This window comes from Chenopodium quinoa, unplaced genomic scaffold (genome assembly GCF_001683475.1).
Source record: "Chenopodium quinoa cultivar QQ74 unplaced genomic scaffold, ASM168347v1, whole genome shotgun sequence".
NCBI classification, from domain to species: domain Eukaryota; kingdom Viridiplantae; phylum Streptophyta; class Magnoliopsida; order Caryophyllales; family Amaranthaceae; genus Chenopodium; species Chenopodium quinoa.
The window spans coordinates 2,851,859-2,873,465 of NW_018745323.1; the positions used below are offsets into that span (position 1 = coordinate 2,851,859).

The window sequence follows — 21,607 nt, forward strand, 5'->3', positions numbered from 1 at the left end:
TTCCTCTTAAATCAATTGAATTATGTGTTAGGGGTAGAACGACTATTGCATTAATTGTATTCGTGGTGAAGCTTGATCTTGGATTTTTTTAGCATTGATTTGTCATATTGTTTTGATTTAATCGTTTTAATTAGTTCTTTAGTTATTGATTCTCACTTATTTGAATGGGTTACTTGCTTAGTAATTGCTTGAGTCTATTTAATTAGTTGAACCATAGTCTCTTGGGATCCGACCCTTGCTTGCCCGTCTACATAGTAGTGGTCTAGTTAGGTTTATTTTTGTTAGGTACGCGACACGCCTATCAAATTTTGGCGCCGTTGCCGGGGACTAACAGTTTCATTCTAGTTATTTGTGATTCGTTTTACTAAGCATATATTTTGTTGCTTCGGCTATTGTTCCTTGTGTCTTTGATCTCCTGTTTTAGTTTCTTTGTTGCATGCAAACTCGAAGTCCAGGTTCAGATGATTTAACACCTTTTGATTATGAGATCGAAGCTATTGCACGTAGACGAAGAGGTAGAAGAAGGAAAAATCAAAATACAAGAAACATGGTTGACCCAGGAACAAAATCTCTTTTGGAGTATGGTATTGCGGATACAACAACCGGATTTCTCTCCAGTATTGTTAGACCACCTGTCACCGCTCAAAGTTTTGAGTTGAAGCCCCAATTCATACAGTTCATCTCCAATGATTCTTTTGCGGGCTCATCAAATGATTGCCCTGTGACTCACATTGATAGTTTCTTGGAGAAGTGTGACACTATGAAGCTCAACGATGTCACTGATGATGCTATTAGACTACGCCTTTTCCCTTTTTCACTAAGGGATAGGGCAAGGGAATGGCTACGAGATGAAGGTATTGGTTCCTTTGATACGTGGGACAAGCTTGCTAAGGCTTTCCTAGTAAAATTCTTGGGGCAAGAGAAAACCGCAAAATTAAGGAACGAGCTATCTACCTTCCATCAATCTAATGATGAGTCCTTATATGAAGCATGGAGGAGGTTCAAGCGATTGCAGAGACAATGCCCTCATCATGGTATTCCTGAATGGATGCTGATCCAAACGTTCTATAATGGTTTGACCCATGAGTTTCGCATATACATTGATGCTGCGTCTGGAGGTTCTATCATGACGAAGAACCCAACCGATGCAAAGGATTTGATTGAGAAGATGGCGGCTAATGATAATTACCATCCAAGGGGACGAAATGCTATCAACGCAGGTAATAAACATGATGTTGATGCTCTAACCATGTTGACTAGTTCTGTGCAAGCACTAACTCACAAAGTCAATCAACTCCAAGCTGAGTCCCCTCGACCCTCGATGGAAACTTGTCAGATGTGTGGATTGCAAGGCCATACTGCGGATTGTCAACCTAATTATGATGGAATGACAATTGAGCAAGCTAGTGCTTTTTATACCACAACCTCCACAAGGCCATTTGATGAAAGGTGGAGAAATCATCAAGGGCTCTCATATATGAACAATCAGGCTCCAGTGAATCCTCAACCACCACCTGCTTTTCAAGCAAGGGCACCTTTCAATCATCAATCCACACAACTACCACCACCCCAAACCTCAAAATTTGATCTTGAATCAATTATGAAGGCTTTTACTACCTCCCAAATTCAACAACAAGAGCTTATATCAAGGCAATTTGAGCTACAAGCAAAGAAAAATGAGTACTTTGAAAACTCAATCCAATTGCTCACCGCTCAAAATAAGAGGATAGAGACTCATCTTTCTCAACTTTCACAGCAAGTGAGTCATCTAACAACTCTTCAAGATCAAGCAAAAGTCCAGACAAAACAATGCAATGCAATTTTCGTGAAGAGTGATGAATTGTTAACGGGTGGATTAGAAGAGAAAGTGTGCAATGTGGAGTCAAGAACTGAGAAGCATGAGAGAGAAGGTCCCAAACATGTTTCTCCACAAGCATATGAGGAGCCGATGCCTTTCCCGCAAAGGTTATCAAAAGCTGTGCTCGATAAGCATTTTGGGAAGTATTCCGAGACTCTTAAGAAGGTATATGCTACCATTCCTTTTTCCGATCTTGTAGTTCAAATGCCTCAATTTGCAAATTTTGTGAAAGGAATTCTAGATCATGATCATAATGATAAGAAATTAGAAAGTGTGGTAGTAAAGAAGAAATGTTCTGATCTTTTACATGATAGCTTACCACCTAAATTGCATGATCCTGGTAGTTTTACTATCCCTTGTATGATAAACAAAACATATTTTGATAGGGTCTTGTGTGATTTAGGTGCTAGTGTTAATTTAATGCCTTTTTTAGTATATGACAAATTAGGTTTGAAAAACCTTAAACCCTCTCCTATATCTCTTCATATGGCTGATAGAACTGTTAGACTCCCTAAGGGTGTAGTTTAAGATGTATTAGTTGGGATTGGTGAACTTGTTTTTCCTGTTGACTTTGTTGTGGTGGACATGAAAGAAGACCATAATATCCCACTCATCTTTGGTCGCCCCTTTCTTGCTACAAGTCAAGCGTTAATAGATGTTCCTAAAGGACAAGTGACCATTAGAGCTCAGGATAAACAAGTTGTGTTTAAGCTTTTCAATGACCATAATTTTACTTTTGATGTGGTACTTGTTTGAGAATCGATGCTACTAACCCTTTGGTTAATAAGTGTGTTTCTAATAGAAATCATGTGCGCAAAAAAGACAATATTCCACCACATGATGGGTTTAGCTACATCAAAATAAGCTCGGATACAAAGCACATCAACTCTAATTTGAAGGAGTCGTTTGGAGGTGGATATATTGATGAGAAATATCACAGAGTATCTTCTTCGTGTGGTGACCCAGGTTGAGCTACTAAAGAGGGGTCGAGCTAAAGACCTTAAACAAGCGCTAAATGGGAGGCAACCCATTCCGTTTTTTTATATTTTATTTTCCCTTTATTTTATTTATTTATTATTATTTTTTTTAGTACCTTGGGGTTATGATGCGATGTTATTTTAAGGGCGGTCCCAGCTTCGCCCTTAGGTATGATCCCTCCTCTGTCAGTAGGGCTTAGTTTTCTTTTTCTCTTGCTTGTTCTTATTCGATATTTGTTCACATTGAGGACAATGTGAAGTTTAGCTTGGGGGAGGGATTACTTTTGGCTTTGGGTAGTTACTTTGTGAATCATGACGATGAATGGCTAGTAAAATACTTCTCTGTGCCCCTATCCTTGATGATTTAAAGGTTTTTGGCTTGATTTTGATTGAAATACTTGCAATGCGGATTAAATGATCATGATCTGATATTGGATTGTCTTGGCCTAATGGAAATCAACTTTGCGCAACTGTGTATGAATCTGGAGCTTGGCTGTGTCAAATGTGAGGCTTGAGCCTTTATTGTTTATTCATATGTGTTAGTTCCTGGTGTGACATTGATCTTAGTTTTGTCTTGAGACTTTTAGTAGTGTGTCATGGTACATTGCACATGCACGATGAGGAGGACGAAGGCCATGTTCATTAGGTAGCCTCCAGATGAATTTAGAAACGTTTGTCCCCTTCTTGCTTACCCATGTTGTAGCCTTGTCCATGTTTTTCATCTAAGTCACAAAATTAACCTATCGGCCCCAATTAGTAACTTATCCCAAGTCTAGCTTGGGGGAGCCATCTATCTTGGTGTTCTCTATGGTTTGTGATGATGTTTTGGAGAAGATTAACTTAAAGCTTGAAGGTTCTTGAAATTTTTGCTATATGATCTATTTTTTAGCTCTTATAGTTTGTTAAAAAAGAAGAAAAAAGAAAAGAAAAAGAAAAGAAAAAGAAAAGAAAAAATTTCAGCTTCTTAAAGGATAAATAAAAGAGCTTCAGAAATAAGAATAGTGCGGTGAATTGTTATGTAGGGTGAATAAGGTGGTAGTTGCTCTTAATTCAAGTTATGTTTGGAGTGTGTATTCTTGTGAATTAGTTCGATGGGATTTTGATGTGTATTGGTTATTTTTTGATGGTTTCTCTGAAGGACTATATTTACCTACATTTTCCAAATTTTTCCTACCCATTTTCACCCGACTTACATTACAAGCTTGAAAAAGACCTTCTGACCTTCGTGCATAGTATTGTGTTCATGTGGAACGAGTCTTTTGTCAAAATGCTGGAGTATGTGTCACATTTCGAGTCGACTTTTGACTAGGTTGAGCGGCAATATTACCCTTTAAACACGCGAGTGTTGTGAGATAAGGGGGGTTATCATCATTAGTGGGGATGGAGAGAAATCAGGCTCATTTTTAGCTCACCACATAAAATTGTGCGGAGTGACCACTAAGTGAGATATTCTAGTCATCGATTCCTTATGTGTACATGGTTGACTCTGTTTGATGGCTATTCAGGTTGATTGATAGTCTGAATGAGGTGATTGGTTGGCTAAGATGCTTGTGTGTCTGATTTCGATTTTGAGTATGGTATTTTCAAATGTAATATGGGGTGAAGTATGTTTATTTGGTTGTTGCTAGTCATTGATTGTCTTGCTTGAGGGCAAGCAAGAACTTAGCTTGGGGGAATTTGATGTACACATTCTATACCATATTTTACCCTCATTTCATAGCTATGTTCGTATGATTTCTAAGCTCTACGGAGCTATTTCTCGCTAATATCCTCCTCTCTAGTGTGGCTTGGTCTATTTGATTGATTTTGTAGGCATATGAAGATTTCCGGATGATTTGGACTTGTTTTAGATAGCCACAAAAGCTTATTACGATGGAGGAGAATTTTACCCGTGTCCGCCCTGGAGGGCAACATTGCCCTGGCAGCCAGGGCAAAGAAGGAAAAGAAGAGAAGTTATGAGAAAGAATGGAAGAGTTCAACTTCCATCCGCCCGGACCGGGCGACATTGCCCTGGCAGACCGGGCGGATAAAGTATTGTGCGAGGAAGCTAGATAAAGAAGCATTGGGCGAATTTGCTTCTCGCGCCCGACCGGGCGGCTTTGCCCGGTTAGACCGGGCGGAGTGTCGAAGACCGCGTTCTCCTATTTTTTTTCGGGTTTTCTTAATTAAGGGATATAAATACCCTTTGTAAACCCCGACTTAACATACTTAGTTATTATTTTCTAGCTTTTAAACATTCATTAGAACCCTAATATTCTCTCTAGATCTAGATTAATTTGCACTTTCAAGTTTTGATCTTTGTTCATCAACAATTGGTACTTTTCTTCATTCAAGCAATTGGTATTCATCTTTATTTCTTCTCTCACTTTTAATTGCTTATTAATTATGTTTTCTTCATTGATTATTGTTTTTGCTTTCATTAATATGTGTGAGTAGTTTCTTTATTCCAAGATCTAGCGGAACCCGAATATGATTAATGCATGATTTAATTCTTTAAATTCTCTGATAATAATTGTAATTGATATGCTTAATTGATTATGCTTATGCCAATACTAGATTAGAGATAATTGGTATTGTTATTAATCCTTTTTTTAATCACAACGGGAGTTAGGTTTTGACGGATTTGAATAAATCAATTAAGGGTTTGAAGTTCATCACGGGAGTAGTTGAATGGATGATTAGGAAGTCAGAGTAATGTGCTTAAGGTCTCTAATTTACATGATTCCACGGAAGTAGGCTTGATTGTGATTAGAGAAGCCATTGATAACTCGAGAAAGACCTTTGGTATTATTCATGGATTACTTTTCCTCTTAAATCAATTGAATTATGTGTTAGGGGTAGAACGACTATTGCATTAATTGTATTCGTGGTGAAGCTTGATCTTGGATGTTTTTAGCATTGATTTGTCATATTGTTTTGATTTAATCGTTTTAATTAGTTCTTTAGTTATTGATTCTCACTTATTTGAATTGGTTACTTGCTTAGTAATTGCTTGAGTCTATTTAATTAGTTGAACCATAGTCTCTTGGGATCCGACCCTTGCTTGCCCGTCTACATAGTAGTGGTCTAGTTAGGTTTATTTTTGTTAGGTACGCGACACACCTATCACATAGGTGTATGATTTGTCTTGGCATTTTCCATGTTGTACTTCTTCAGAAGTTCCTTGACATAATTCTGTTGGTGAATCATTATTCCTTCAGCTGTTTGCTTTATTTGAAGTCCAAGGAAGAAGTTCAATTCACCCATCATGCTCATCTCAAATTCACCACTCATTAGCTCAGCAAAGTACTTGCACAAACCATTGTTAGTAGCACCAAATATAATATCATCTACATAGATCTGCACAACTAACAAATCAGTTCCTCGAGATTTAAGAAAAAGAGTTTTGTCTACTTTTCCTCTTTTGAAATCATTTTTCAGTAGGAACTTTGAAAGCCTTTCATACCAGGCTCTTGGAGCTTGTTTAAGCCCGTAGAGAGCTTTATCAAGCTTAAAAACATGATTTGGAAATTTAGGATTTTCGAAACCTGGAGGTTGTTCAACAAACACCTCCTCATTTAAGAAACCATTTAGAAAAGCACATTTCACATCCATTTGATATAGTTTGAAACCCATAAAAGAAGCAAAAGCCACTAGGATTCTAATAGCTTCTAATCTAGCTACAGGAGCAAAGGTTTCATCGAAATCAATACCTTCCTGTTGGTTGTAGCCCTTCACAACCAATCTAGCCTTGTTCCTTACTATGGTGCCATGTTCATCAAGCTTGTTCTCGAACACTCATTTGAGCCCAATTACCTTCTTTCCCTTAGGCTTTGGCTCAAGGTGCCAGACCTTGTTCCATTCGAACTCATTGAGTTCCTCTTGCATGGCCACTATCCAATCAGCATCTCCCAAGGCTTCTTGATGATTTCTTGGTTCTAGAATGGACAGAAATGCATGAAATGCGCAGTAGTTCCTCATTTGTGATCTTGTTTGAGTTCCTTTTCCTATATCACTGATAATTAGATCAGTTGGATGGGAACCTCGATACCTGAATGGCCTGGGTTGGAATTCCCTTGCTGGAACTCCAATTTGAGGAGCTTCTGTTTCTGTTCCTTCTGCTTCTTTTGCTTGTTCCTCATTCACCTGTTCATCTGGTTGAGGAACCTCTCCATTTTCTTGATGATCCTCTTCTGGAGCAGGCTGCTTTTCTTTGGTTTGATTTTGGGTCTCTTCTTCATCCTTGTCTCTTATCAATCCAATTTCAAAATCATTATTATCTTCTTGTTCCTGTACACTCACAAACTGGTTAACTTCATCAAAGATTATATGAATGCTTTCCTCAACACACATTGAGCTTTTATTGTAAACTCTATAAGCTTTGCTATCAGAGGCATATCCTAGAAATATGGCCTCTTCACTTCTTTCATCAAATTTCCCTAGGTTTTTCTTACCATTGTTATGTACAAAGCTCTTACAACCAAAGGCTCTAAGATGAGATATGTTTGGCTTTCTTCCCCTGAATAGTTCATAGGGAGTCTTGTTGATGATACTTCTGATTGTTACCCTGTTAAGGATGTAACATGTTGTATTCACGACTTCAGCCTAGAAGTTCCTTGGCAATCCACTTGCAATCAGCATCGTTCTAGCCATTTCCTCAAGGGTTCGATTCTTCCTTTCTACAACTCCATTCTGTTGGGGAGTCCTTGGAGCTGAGAAGTTATGATTCATGCCATTTTCCCTGCAAAACTCATCGAATCTTGAGTTCTCAAATTCAGTTCCGTGATCTGATCTGAGATGGACTATGGAGTGATCACTGATTTTCTGTATTTTCTTGGCAAAAGCAACAAACTCGTTAAAAGTTTCATCTTTACTAGCAAGAAAAATAACCCAAGTGAATCTAGAATAATCATCAACAATAACCAAAACATATTTCTTGCCACTCCTGCTTTGAATTCTCATGGGACCACACAAATCCATATAGATTAATTCCAAAGGCTTTGTAGTGCTCACCATTTTCTTCAATTTAAAAGATGAGTGAACATGCTTGCCTTTCACACATGCATCACAAACTTTGTTCAGTAGGAACTTGATAATAGGAAGTCCCACAACCAAGTTCCTTGACCTTAGCTTGTCCAGTAATGAAAAGCTAGCATGTCCAAAACGTTTATGCCATAGCAGGGGATCATCTTCAACAACACTCAGACATGTAAGGTTGTTCCTTGGGATTAAGTTGAGGTCAACTGTATAAGTGTTCCCTCTTCTAGTTCCTTCTAGAACAACCTTTCCTGACTTGTTGTTGATGATGTTGCAAGAGTCAGAAGTAAAACTTACAGAATTTCCTTTATCACAGAATTGTGATATACTGAGAAAATTGTGCATTAAGCCCTCGACCAAGAACACATTATCAATAGAATGAGATTTTGATCTACCAATTTTGCCTTTTCCAATGATCTTGCCCTTCTTATTATCCCCAAAGGTTACTGTTCCTCCAGGGTAGTCTTCTAGTGAGAGGAATTTTGATTTATCACCTGTCATATGCTTTGAACAACCGCTGTCGAGATACCACGAGCTGTTCCCCCTCACTAGGACCTGCAAGAAAACTAAGCATTAGGATCAGGAACCCAGGTTTCCTTGGGTTCCTTAGACGTGGATGCAATATCAGTTTTCTTGACCCACACTTGTTTTACATTTCTTTTATCAGCTTCTTCTCTTATCCTACATTGTCCATAAAGATGTCCAGACTTACCACAAAAAGTGCATACCTTCATGCTAGGAAGCTCAACATATTTCTTTTGCTTACCTTTCTTCTTGGTCATATAGCCAAGGCTTTCAGTTCTTTTTCCTTGAGCTTCAGCTATCCACTTAGGTATGACTTTTGGGTCAATACTTCTATCCTTTCTAGCATTCAGTTCCGATTCAAGTTGATCCTTTTGAGTTTTTAAGGTAGAAAGCTCATTTTTCAAATTTTCAAAATCAACATTGAATTTAAGCAACTGATCGCTTGAGGAACTGCTAGAACTGATATCAGAATTTATGAGCTTATACTGAGTTAATTCAAAATTCAGAAGAATACTTTCATTCTTAATCCTATCAGTTATCTCAGTTATGTGTTTGTATTTAAAATCAAGCTCTCTTAATTTTCTTTGAGACTTGGCATAGGCTGTTTCCAACCAAGCACCATGTTCTTTGCAAACCTTAAGAGCTTTTTCACATTTGTTCAACTTTACACATGTATCTCTAAATAATTCTTCTTCTTCAAGACATATATCTATTAAGACATCTTTAGAGAGAGTTTTAAGCTGTTTAGGATCAAGAAATACCTCTTTCTGGAGTTCCTCAAGGTAAGCTTTTTCATCATCTGATTTGGCCATCAAACAAAGATTTGCAGTCTCTTCTTCTGGCTGGTCATCATCTTCTTCTTCACTTTCTGAGTCTCCCCAAGCTGCTATCATGGCCTTCCTCATGTCTGACTTCTGATAGTTTGCTTTGCTGAATTTTTTTCTTCCCTGTTCCTTAGCCTTTCCTTTTCCTTTATCATTTTCCCAAAGGGGACAGTCTCTGATAAAGTGATCTGGGGATCCACGCTTGTGGCAGCTATAGTCAGGCTTTGGATTTGAGGTCTTTTTCCCGAAGTTCCTTGAGGTTCGGCCTTTCTTGAACATCTTTTTGAATCTTCGCACAATTAGGGCAACCTCATCCTCGTCCACTTCTGAGTCTTCCTCCTCATTAGCCTTAAGAGACAATCCCTTGTTCCTCATGGGTTCATTGTTGACTCTAAGGTGTAGCTCATGAGTCATGAGAGAACCTGCTAGTTGTTCAATACTGAACTTTGTAAAGTCCTTCGTTTCCTGAAGGGCTGTCAGCTTAGCTCTCCATCTCTCATCTTGTGGAAGACTTCTAAGAACCTTCCTAACCTGTTCATCTGTAGGAATCTGTCTACAAAGGGAAACCAACTCATTTATGATGTTAGTAAAACGGGTTAGCATCTCTTGAATGGTTTCCTTAGGCTGCATTTCAAATCGTTCATACTTAGACATAAGTAGATAGATTTTTGAGCGCTTAACCTCATTAGTTCCTTCATGAGTAATCTCATTCTGAGCATTAGTTTTGGTGACTTCGAAATCACCAACCTCGATGACCCTCCAGACTTGGTAGTTCTCTGCCTTGATAAAGATCTTCATGCGGTTCTTCCAGTAATTATAGAACTTGTCGTTGAACATAGGAGGCCTCTGAGTTGAGTATCCTTCCTTGAGCTTCTCATGAGTATTCATTTTCTCCAGGACCTTTCTTCTTCAGGGTTTCATGATTTTCCTAGAAGTTAGGCTCTGATACCAATTGTTGTTTTAATGAATACTACAAGAAGGGGAGGTTGAATTGTAGTATGAGAATTTAGCCAAACTTTTTGCGGAATTAAAATTAAGTTAGCTAAAGGAATTGAGAGATTAACTAAAGGAACTAAAGAATGCAAGAGAGATTTTACGTGGAAAACTCCTTGGCCCTAACAAAGAGAAAAACCACGACCACTTGGGATTTTGGGAAAAGAATCTTCACTATAATAGGGCAAATGATCCTATTACAAGCTAAAGACTCAAACTCAAGTTCCTCTACGAACTTGAGACCCTGAGGAACAAGTCACCCAACTTGTTACTCTTATCTTCTCTTTCTCTCTTCTCACTTCTCTGTTCTCTCTTCTCTTTCTCTTCTCTCTCTCTCTCTTCTCTTTCTCATACACAAACGTTCACTCAAACTTCCCCATTCCCAATTACAACTCGAAAGAAAAACAAACTCTAATATAAGAACATTAAGAACACTCTAATGAACTTGTGTGGAATTGACACTTGACTCGATTTGAAGCTTGAAAACTTATGTGAGCAAGGGTGAGTTTTTCCAACAGAAATCAATGGCTATTTATAGATCAACAAATGCTTTGGAAAATTCTCTTTGTGCAGCAACACCATTACGCCACTACTCATACCCACTAAGAAGATCATGTTCCTAGAATTAAGGAACCATGAACTCCTCAATGTGCAAAACCATGACTGACATAGAACATGGGAGAGTAAGTCGTAATTTTTGGAAAACAGGGTGATTTTATTTTTTCAGAAGATATTTTCGAAAATAAGAAAATAAAATAAAATCTTTTTGCACAAGATATTTTCGAAATTCAGAATAAAATAAAATCCCTTTCAAAAGATAAACGTTTTAGAAAGCAACCGTTTTCCTAAAAACTAGCATGCACAATTTTATCTTTTTAGACCAATTCCACACAGATTTTTCGAGTGCCATTTAATATCTTATACTTACATAAATCCTAAAATATAAAAATATATTTAGTCTTCATGTTCTCTGATGAAGCTTCTACTCCGAGGCTTCTGTTCCTTGGGCGGAACTTCTCTTCTCTGATGAGGCTTCTTCTCTGAAGCTTCTGTTCCCTGAGGGAACCTTCTCTTCTCCAGTCTTCATTTCTAAAGCGTCAGTTCCTGTGAGGGAACTCTTCTATATGGTTAGCTCTGCTTCTGGCCTTCTTGTTCCTCATGGTATATTTACAAGACACTTCATTCTCCTAGTCTTTGTAACTGAGTACACACTTAAACAATCAAGCACTTATTAGTTTGTAAGTAAGTGAGGTTGTGTCATCATCAAAATCATTAAGTCCAACAAATAATAATAATAATAATAATAATAATAATAATAATACACTAAATATTTCTCAAAACAAATACAATTAATGGTTAAATGAACCAATTTGCATGGTCATTGACCTAACGTAATCTCTCTCATCTCCTCTCTCTTTCTCTTGAACGCTAGCCTTCATTGTTGAATTTTGAAGAGGGTTATATTAGGTTAGTGGCAAGCTGAATTAAAAATGTTGTTTTAAGGAACTGTAGGAGAAGCGCATGTATCATGGAGAAGTAATTTATTCTTGGTGAGTATAGACGTATAGTGACAATGTGCATAAATAAATATGTAGGTCATTAGATCTGGATCGAGATTTTATAGGGAAGCGTTTCATAGATTACTTTAGACCTGATTAAGATGGGTCCAATGGTCCAATTTTGGGCGAGCTATGGGCATGAAACTTGACCCAAAGTTTTTAGGGTCGGGCCTTGGACAAGCACACATTTTTAGTTGTTTTTCCCCAGCCCAAAAAAGCCCGCTAGGCTAGGTCAAATTTTACAGCATTGGGGAATCATATTCGGCCCAAACCTTGGCCCAATCCGATTTGATGGGCTGCTTTTTTAGGCTTAGGTCCGGCCCAACCTACCCACTGATCACCTATAGCTTAATTTTAAGATTTTTCTCTGATAATGACTTCATGATGTTTTTGCTTTTTGCTATAGCTTAATTTTAAGGTTTCTCTCTGATAATGACTTCATGTTGTTTTTGCTTCTTGCTTAAAAAATTTATTAACTTAAGGAGAAAATTTCAATATACTCTCAAGTATTCTAAATATAGAAGAAATTTCCTATCAAAAAAAAATGTATAGAAGAAAATGAAAATTAAAATTGAGCCATAAATAAGATAGTGAATCTTTCATGTGATAGACCTGATAGTGGATAGTGGGGATATAATTAGCCATATCATCACAAGGAGTCATGGTAGTAAAAAGGTGACAGGGACCAATGATGGTACCAAAAGTTGGTGGGGTGACATTGATAGGTTATTAGCACAAGTTTTGTTGTGATCTAGCCCATGATTGATTTACTATTTAGGCCCCGTTCACTTCACTTTTTTTTTGTTAAACTGAAATTATTTTTATCGAAATAAAATTATATTTGCTGAACTTAAATTATTTTTACTGAAGTTAAATTAATTTTACTGAAATGAAATTATTTTTGCTGAACTGAAATTATTTTTTTTACTGATTTTCTATTATAATTCTTCTTTAAGAAAATTGAATTTTACTGAACTGAACTTATTTTTACTAAATTGAAATTATTTTTACCGAACTGAACTTAATTTTACTGAACTGAACTTATTTTTGCAGAACTAAAATTATTTTTTACATAATATAATTTTTTTAAGGTGAAGGTAACAAGACCTAAATTAAAGAATAAATATAATAAGAATCATTAAAAATAATTTCGGTTTAACAAAAATAATTTCAGTTCAGTAAAATTAATTTAGTTCAGTAAAAATAATTTAAGTTCAGCAAAAATAATTTCAATTCAATGGAAATAAAGTGAAATAAACGGGACTTTAAGGGAGAAGAGTAAAGGAAAAATATAAGAAGTAGAGATGTTTATGCCCAAAATATTGTACTGGATAATTTGGGGGCCAAAATAGAAAATGTAATTGGGTGGGTAATATTTTATGGCTTAAAGTATGTGGGCAAAATATCTTTTATTCACTAGTAGAAAAATGCTCATTTGCGTCGCTCATTTATAGTGTATTTGTGTCGCTTCTATGAGCGAAGCAACTGATTTAAAAGTCATTTGCGTCGCTCCTAGGCGCGACGCAAATAAGAGTCATTTGCGTCACTCCTTTATAAACAAGTGACACAAATAGCTGGTCTGATCAACTTCTTGTTTGTTATTTGCGTCACTTGTTTATATAGGAGTGACGCAAATGACTGGCTAGACAATACAAAATTGCTTTATGTGCGTCACTTGTTTGTTTAATTAGTGACGCAAATGATGTGAATTTTTTTTTTAAAATTATAATAATTGCTTGTATATGTTTGTAGTACCTGTTTTCCTTGCTAGTGGTATAAAGTAATATGCTAACGCCAATAATTGAAATTAAAATGCAGTATTATTGAATGCAAATGTAAATTTCGGCAGAGTCTCCTATCAACACAACAAATATACAAGAGGAAAGTTTTAATTCAAGATTGTAGCTAACATCAAATTGTATTTATCAAACAAAAATGAAATATTTGACAACTCATACCTTAATAAGATCCTCACTGCTATGATGATGTTTAAGTATTTCGTACATATAACGCATGACGTAGTAGCCACACTCACGTCCACCCAATTGTTGAGGACACTACATGTAATATATTATAAGTTGAATTAAATTGCTATACTTAAATTATGAAGAAACTAAAAGTTAGGGTAAGAAATTAAGGTAACCTGTCCCAAATGCCATGTCAATTTACTTCCCCAAGATTGTCCACTTAATGCCTTGAAACTTCGAAAAGCACTACACATTTGAAACAAATAACATATTTATACATGATATGTAAAACCATCTATTATCCTTACACACGCATAAAATCATGACATTAATAACAAACTAAACTTACGTTGTCATTGCAAACTTAATTGCTAAATTTCACTTCTGCCTCAAAGAATCAAAGATGATGACTTCACGCTTAGCCATGCATAAGACCAAAAGAACCCAATGGTTCCTACATAATAAATTAGACACACATTTGTAAATGAGTAAAATAATATCAACAATTTGCAAAGTTCAAATAAATACAAGTTCAAAGTTTATACGACTTTTCATGGTATGGGCATAAGATGAACTCCTTAGATTTTTGTTTTTCCATCACATGTGTCATGTATAGTAGGATACAATCTACATCACAATGCAAATAGGTTTCTGAAATCATTTCCGGACACATGAATCTAATAGAAGCCACATCCACCGTATTGAGTATGTCACTCAAGGCCCTACATATATATCATGTAATAACATTATAAATAGTAATAAAGTATATATGGGAAGAGTGAAATTTGAATATCTTACATCATAAAAACTTGCAAAATTGAAATATTCAGCCAAGCTCCCGTGAGAAGTTGATTGACATCTTCACGTCTGATAATGATGTCCTTACTATCTTCATAAATAAAGGTCCAAGAATCAACCTTTACCTTAATAGTTTCACCTTCGGGTAATGAAGATAACAAACTATTCAAAGACCCACACTTATGAGACAAGTTTTCCAAAGCATAATCCATAAGAAAAACTTTTTTTAGATTGGTGTTGGACTCTTTTGTTTCGTGACCACTTTCAACTACTTTCACTTTGTCTTGCATGTTTTCTTTGGCCGCTTTGTTGTTATCATCGTTCTTATTTGATATGAATTCCTAATCAATAGTAAAGCAAATCTATTCAACAATTTGCTATATTTTGTATGGCAAACTGTGTAAATTGTTATAAAAATAATTTACCTTGTCATGCATGAGTGAAACCAAGTCTTTCGACCATTGGGTAAAGGTACCATGAGCATGCTTAAGTTTCTTGATGACTGAAGAAGGAACTGGAACTGAGAATTCTTTGAACTCGTCAAAAAAATCATCAACACTTACCCTCACGTGATCTGGAATGAGGTTATTATGATGATCAAGTATTAACTCCGGATGATATGTACCTTCAGCGACAATGACTTTCTCAGAGTCATTTTTCAACAATGATAGCCGACATGGAACTGGTTCCTTTTATAAAGATAGAAAAAAATCATTATTAAAAAAAAGAAAGAAAATTGAGTTACAAAGTTAAAAGTATATCGCATTCATAAATCATTACAAAAAAAAAGATAAAAAAAATAAAATAACAAAGTTTTGGATACCTGTATGTTTGCAAATGGATCATCACCCACTGATTGGCAACTACTAGGATTTTGTTGAGTCGTCCGGCCTATGTTATTCATTTCCATCAATTCAGTTGGAATTTGAATACCAATCTGTTTAGCAAATAACATAAACTTCTCTTGAACCATTAATTCCATTTTAGAATCCATCTCCTGCATAGTCTCCTCTCGTACCCTCCGGGATACTCTTGCCTCTAATTCTTCCAGCTCAGCATCTCCGATTTCCCTACCCCGTCGACCACTACGCCTCTCTCCGGATCCCCATACAGCTATAATGCCAATTCCACTGCCAAATGCTATTGCACGACCATTACGATCTTTTTTCCCAAGGGCACGAGATAAGATATCATCATGCCTATTAGGAACAAATTTTCCATCAGCTTGTTGCTTTCTCCAATTATCCTACACAAAGACTTCAAGTTAGAAAACTTTGGTTGCAATACATAAACTTAACAAAATATATTCAAAATTGAAATAAAGACTTATTATATACTTACAATGGATTCTTTCACCTCTCTTGTTTTCTCATCCGGCAAATAAGGATTTCCCTTATCATCTTCTATTGATCTTGCTAGAAGCCAAGCATATGTCCTATCCGGTAAACTAGACACAACCGAAGAACAAGATGAAGTACTGGATGTTGAAGATGTTGTGGGAATATACCCTTTTCTACGCCATACAATATTCATTTCACCATATGATTTAGCTCCTAAATAGTGAGGATATTCGTTGAAAGACTGGCTTTGTCTTGCCTTCTCACTGATTTCCTATTTTCACGAGCATAAATGGAGATTAGTACATAAGAATCCGTTAACAAAGTATTAATAACCTGCATGATCATTGATATTAATACACAAAAACCTTAAAATCATCTGTACTATGCTCCTCCACAAATGTTTTCCACATATCTTCAGATATGAAATCATAGAGTACATAGGCATTCTTTTGTCCTCCGGCATATTCCTGGTACATGTGATCCAACCATTGACCAATTTTGTTTTAAAATCTCTCCAAGTTTTATCACAAGTGCGTAGGACCTTTTTTTTCTTGTCTTCATCTTCTTCGATTTGAAACTCTCTCTACAAAAAAAATTAAAAAAATAAAAAAAAGTTAGTAAATAATTTCATCATATTTTAATAAATTGTTTTCATCATATTCAAATAATGTCAAAATGATCATATAATAGTATAACATTTAACATTTAATATTGAATATTACCTTAACATATTCCCACAAAAGTGTCTTTTATTCCTTGTGGAACTTGATTCCAATCTTTATACAATATAGACACTTTTGCATGGCTTATTTCACCAAGATGAGTTTTGTATGCTTTTGCCCACTTTCCAATGGGTCGACACAATTCAACCCGTTCAAGCACTCTAGGAACCCCAAGCATGGATTTCATGCCCTTTAATTTGAAGGACCTCTTAGCTTCTTTTTCTTCTTTTGAGAGTCGGTTGTTTGTTGCTCTGATTGTGATTGATTGTGTGGCTCATCTTCCTCACCTTGTGAAGACATGGAACGATTATGCATATCCTCATCCTCCATTATTACTTACCTGGAAAAAAAAAACCATAAATAAATTAAGACATCGATTTATATCATTTTTAAATTATAAACTTGTACACATAACAATAATAAGCAATTTATGCAATTCGTAACACATATTGGGAAAGAAAAAATCACAGAATTCATACCTACTTCATTCTTCTCTTTTGCAACATAAAATCCTTCATTATGATCTTTACGTTTCAACGTTGTGTCAAAATCATCGACTATTGGAGGGATGCTCCAAACGGAAGGTGGTGACTCATTAAATTGCTCATCATATTCTTCCTCGTCCACCACATCTTCAATGCCAAGTATCCTTCTTTTACCTTCTAAAACAACTGACCATTTACAATCAGCTGGGTCAGCCATGTAAAAAACTTGTTTTGCTTGTGAAGCTAATATAAATGGATCAGCTAGATGCCCTCGTCGACCAAGATTTACAAGGGTCAAGTTCCCTTGTTCATCTTTTTTTACATCACGGCTACTATCAGCCCACTTACATCGAAATAGAGGAATCTTGAAATCAACATAATCCAGCTCTATTATTTCTTCAATGATTCCATAATAAAATTTCTTCTTATCCACAAGTGTTTTATCATGTGCACTAACATACTCAGATGACAAACCTATTAATTTAACACCATTGTTTTGCATTGTTGCTTGTCATCTTGTTGGCTAGTGTAAAAAGAATACCCATTGATGTCGTATCCCTCATATGACATGACTTGACATTTAGCACCATATGCCAACCATCTCAATGTGTCAGATATATTGTTAGGTGTGGTGGATAGTTAGGACATCACTCGTTCCTTGAACCATGTAACGAATGAACAATTATGCTCCTTTATCAGCTGAGGATCACTTTTGGAAGGATATTTATTTTTAAGAAAAAGCATGTGCTCGTCCAAGTAAGGAGGAACCTCACTAATATTTTGCAACACGAAAAGCTCGGCCTTAATTTTCATTTCAAAGCCCATGGATATCCTTTTCCTGCCAATAGTACCTTGACCTCCAAGCCTCCCATCGTGTCGAGACTTTGGCAACCCAATTTTCTGTGAACGTGCAAGATATTGAGCAACCCATGCTTCCACTTTATCAGCAACTGTTCGTTGTACAATACTAGCTTCAGGTTTGGCCGGATTCATGACTTTTCCCTTTAAGTCACCCATTTCTCGTTTAAAAGGATACATGTATCTCATACACACTAGTCCACAAAGTTTAATTTCACGTACAAGATGAATAACCAAATGAGGCATCACGTCAAAAAAAGATGGGGGAAAATACATTTCAAATCGACACATTGTCTCAAGTACATCTTCTTGCAAGTCATCTAAAATACTTGGATTAATGACCTTGCTACAGATAGTGTTAAAAAAGACACATAATCTTGTAATCGTATACCTCACTTGAGGTGGAAAAATTCCTCGAATGGCAACTGGTAATAATTGTTGCATCAAGACATGACAATCATGAGATTTCATGCCACCCAATTTCAAGTCATACATTGACACAAGTCTACGAAAATTAGAAGAAAATCCAGCCGGGACCTTTAAACCATGCAATGACTCACATAAGCTAGTTTTTTCCTTTTTAGACAAGGTAAAGCAAGCTGGGGGAAGATACCATCGTTTTCCTCGAGATTCGGGTGCCAACTCTGAACGACCCATAGCAGCCATGTCTTTTCTTACTTTAACTCCATCCTTTGTATTTCCTGGCATATTTAATAAAGTTCCCAGAATGGCATCACAAACATTTTTCTCAATATGCATTACATCTAGACAATGTCTAACTTCCAAATGTCTCCAATATGGAAGAGACCATAGCTCAGACTTCTTCTTGTAACCCCCAGTTGATTTGCTTTTGTAAGGCTTACCAAACTCATTCTCAATGTCTTTGACCAGCTGATAAACCTCACTTGCACATAAAGGGCCACGAGCTTCTCTCAACTCCACTTTTCCATTAAAAGCATCCTTATTGAATCGAAAAGGGAGGTCTTCAGGAAGATTTCTGCGATTATCCATGTATACATGCTTTCCACAATTGTCTAGGCGTAATGCCTCCAAATCATCTTCACAAATGGGGCAAGGAGTTGTTCCCTTCACAGTGTACCCTGAAAAATTCCCATAAGCTGGGAAGTCATTTATCGTACAAAAAATCATGGCACGTAAAGTGAAATTGGTTTTACTATATGCATCAAAAATTTAGACACCTTCATTCCACAACAATTTCAAATCTTCAATGAGAGGCGCTAGATACACATCAATGTCATTTCTAGGTTGTTTAGGCCCAGATATTAGAAGGGACAACATAATGTATCTAGACTTCATGCATAACCAAGGAGGCAAATTGTAGATAGTTAGAAGAACCGACCAAGTGTTATATTGGGTACTTAGTGTCCCAAATGGGTTCATTCCATCTGTACTAAGACCAAGCCTAATATTTCGATCTTCTTCACCAAAGTCCTTGAACTTTCGATCAATGTTCCTCCATTGCGGGGAATCAGCAGGATGCCTCATTAACCCATCTTTCTTCCTCCCATCAGCATGCCACCTCAATAATTTTGCAATTTTTTCATCCGAGAAGAGTCTCCTAAATCTCTATATAATTGGAAGATACCATAATACCTTAGCCAGAGACCCTTTCTTACACAAATCACCAGTATCATTCATCTTGTAACGAGAAACTCCACACCTTGGACACTCATTCAAATCAGCATACTCATTTCGATACAACACACAGTCATTGGAACAAGCATGTATCTTCTCATACTCCATACCCAAAGGGCACATAAGTTTCTTGGCCTCATAGGTGGAGTTTGGAAGTTCATTCCCTTCGGGAAACATTTCTACTAAGACTTCTAACAACTGCGTAAAACCCTTGTCGATCCAACAATTGCTCGCCTTTAAGTTGAATAACTACATAATAGCACCAAGTTTAGTGAACTTTGTACAACCAGGATATAACGGGGTTTCTGCAGCTCTCAAAATACTATCATATGTCTGGGGACACTCTATGAAATGGTCTTCAACATCATGCATCATTTCATCTATCTTGTCCTTCTCCACTTCACCCTCACTTTCAACACCAATATCAGTTGTATCGATATCCTCACCTTGGTGTTCATTATCATCATCACAATGATTCTCATCTTCCCTTGGACAATAACTAGAACTTGCCTCAATATATATGCTCTCACCATGCCATGTCCACCTTGTGTAGTTTTCTGTAAACCCACGACGAATTAGATGATTTTTAATATCAACTATATCACGATATCCCCTCGAATTATTACAGTCACAACAAGGACAAAGAATAATCTTTGATTTATTCTCTGTTTGGTGTTTTAAGGCAACAGTGCTAAACTCTTCAGTTCCTCGTAAAAAACTTGTAGAATTTCGTATACCATACATCCAACTTCGATCCATTTTCAACCACTGAATAACAAAATTAAGTTTAAGATAATGTGTATATTTTCTAACATATATAGCTCCTTAACCATAAACAAGAATGTAAGGCATCAAACATTTACATTCAAAGTTTATCTCATGTAAATGCAACGACATGATCCAACAAGGTCCTTATCACTCCAACCTAACCCATTCTTGAATGTCCTATCTCACTAATAACTACTTGTAAATTTTGGTTCTAAAGAAAATCCGGCAGCATTTCCCTATAGTTCTCCAAGCACACAATGTAGATAATCGGCTATCTACATATGTACCCAGAAAACGATCGGCAAATAGTGAGCCATGATCTTCTTAGACCCAAAACAAATCAAGTAGTTATCACCTAAATGAGATAGAACATTCAAGAACAGTCCCAAACCGGGGACTGTTCAAGACTTACTCCTAATGAGTAAGCCCTGAACGGGTATCTAAGCCAATGATGCAAGTATTATTGCAATTCCAATCAATTATATCACAATTAAAAATCTCATACAATTCACAATCATTATACCAACCACAACAAATAAGTTAATATTGCAAAGAATGGTTCAGATATATGTACCACAAGTGAAGACAATCTCGTATGCGTACTACCGCCTTAATCGTTTGTCCACAACCAGAACCTCGAGCAACTTGTGGAATTCACTTCCGCATAATTAAGAATCTACAATAAAAAATTACATATATTAAACCAACATAGTTGATTCAACTTAGTCTGCCATGTGAAATAAAAGTTGTTATTCGGCATTGCTTATTAGCCAATCATGGTGTAAAACTTGAAGACCTGAAACAATGTTAAGCCATCCGCAGGTATTTAGATCTTATACTAATCCATGTCTTTCTTAGATATGATATTTGCGTCAATTTAAATCAAAAAAATTGAATTTGTAGGCTCTTGCTCAATGTGAGAATACATTGACCAAGTTTGGATTAATTAGAGAAGTTGCTGATGACACTGCTGGTTCAGCACAAGTAAGTTTTTGCTTTAGCTTGGTTAAGTTTTTTTGTCCTTTTTCCTTACTCCTTTTATTTCGCAGTATTTATCAAATATACTATTTGTGATGATTGAGGAAAGTGTGAGACTAGTTCTATTAATGAGAAAAGTGTGAGAGCAACCCAACTGATAGAATTGGTCCGATAGTTTTTTAAAAAAAAAAAATTTAATTAAGGGTTGAACAAGGTGGTTGTTTAATGGATGGAATATTGATTTATAGTTTTTTAACTTGATGACTGATTGAAGGTCACCTTA

At 36.3% G+C, this 21,607-nt stretch overlaps 2 protein-coding genes across 2 annotated transcripts; one reads left to right on the forward strand and one right to left on the reverse strand.

Moving 5' to 3' along the window:
- The first annotated feature begins 547 nt into the window (after positions 1-547).
- On the forward strand, positions 548-2,386 carry LOC110712518. Its single transcript, XM_021890983.1, has one exon. It carries the CDS (start codon positions 548-550, stop codon positions 2,384-2,386), a length of 1,839 nt encoding a protein of 612 aa, XP_021746675.1.
- Positions 2,387-17,703: 15,317 nt separating this feature from the next.
- On the reverse strand, positions 17,704-19,755 carry LOC110712519. The gene is made up of 3 exons (XM_021890984.1): positions 19,537-19,755; positions 19,122-19,440; positions 17,704-19,022 (listed from the first exon to the last, which is right to left on the reverse strand). The coding sequence occupies exons 1-3, from the start codon at positions 19,753-19,755 to the stop codon at positions 17,704-17,706; spliced, it is 1,857 nt and encodes a 618-aa protein (XP_021746676.1).
- Positions 19,756-21,607: the final 1,852 nt, after the last annotated feature.

Excerpts from the sequence above, each read along its gene's own strand:
- LOC110712518 (XM_021890983.1), top strand. The coding sequence starts at position 548 with ATGGTTGACCCAGGAACAAAATCTCTTTTGGAGTATGGTATTGCGGAT.
- LOC110712519 (XM_021890984.1), bottom strand. The coding sequence starts at position 19,755 with ATGTTTCCCGAAGGGAATGAACTTCCAAACTCCACCTATGAGGCCAAG. Across the intron at positions 19,441-19,536 it reads AGAAAGGGTCTCTGGCTAAG|AAAGATGGGTTAATGAGGCA; the intron begins GTATTATGGTAT and ends GATGGGAGGAAG. Across the intron at positions 19,023-19,121 it reads GAAATTGTTGTGGAATGAAG|GGTACACTGTGAAGGGAACA; the intron begins GTGTCTAAATTT and ends GGAATTTTTCAG.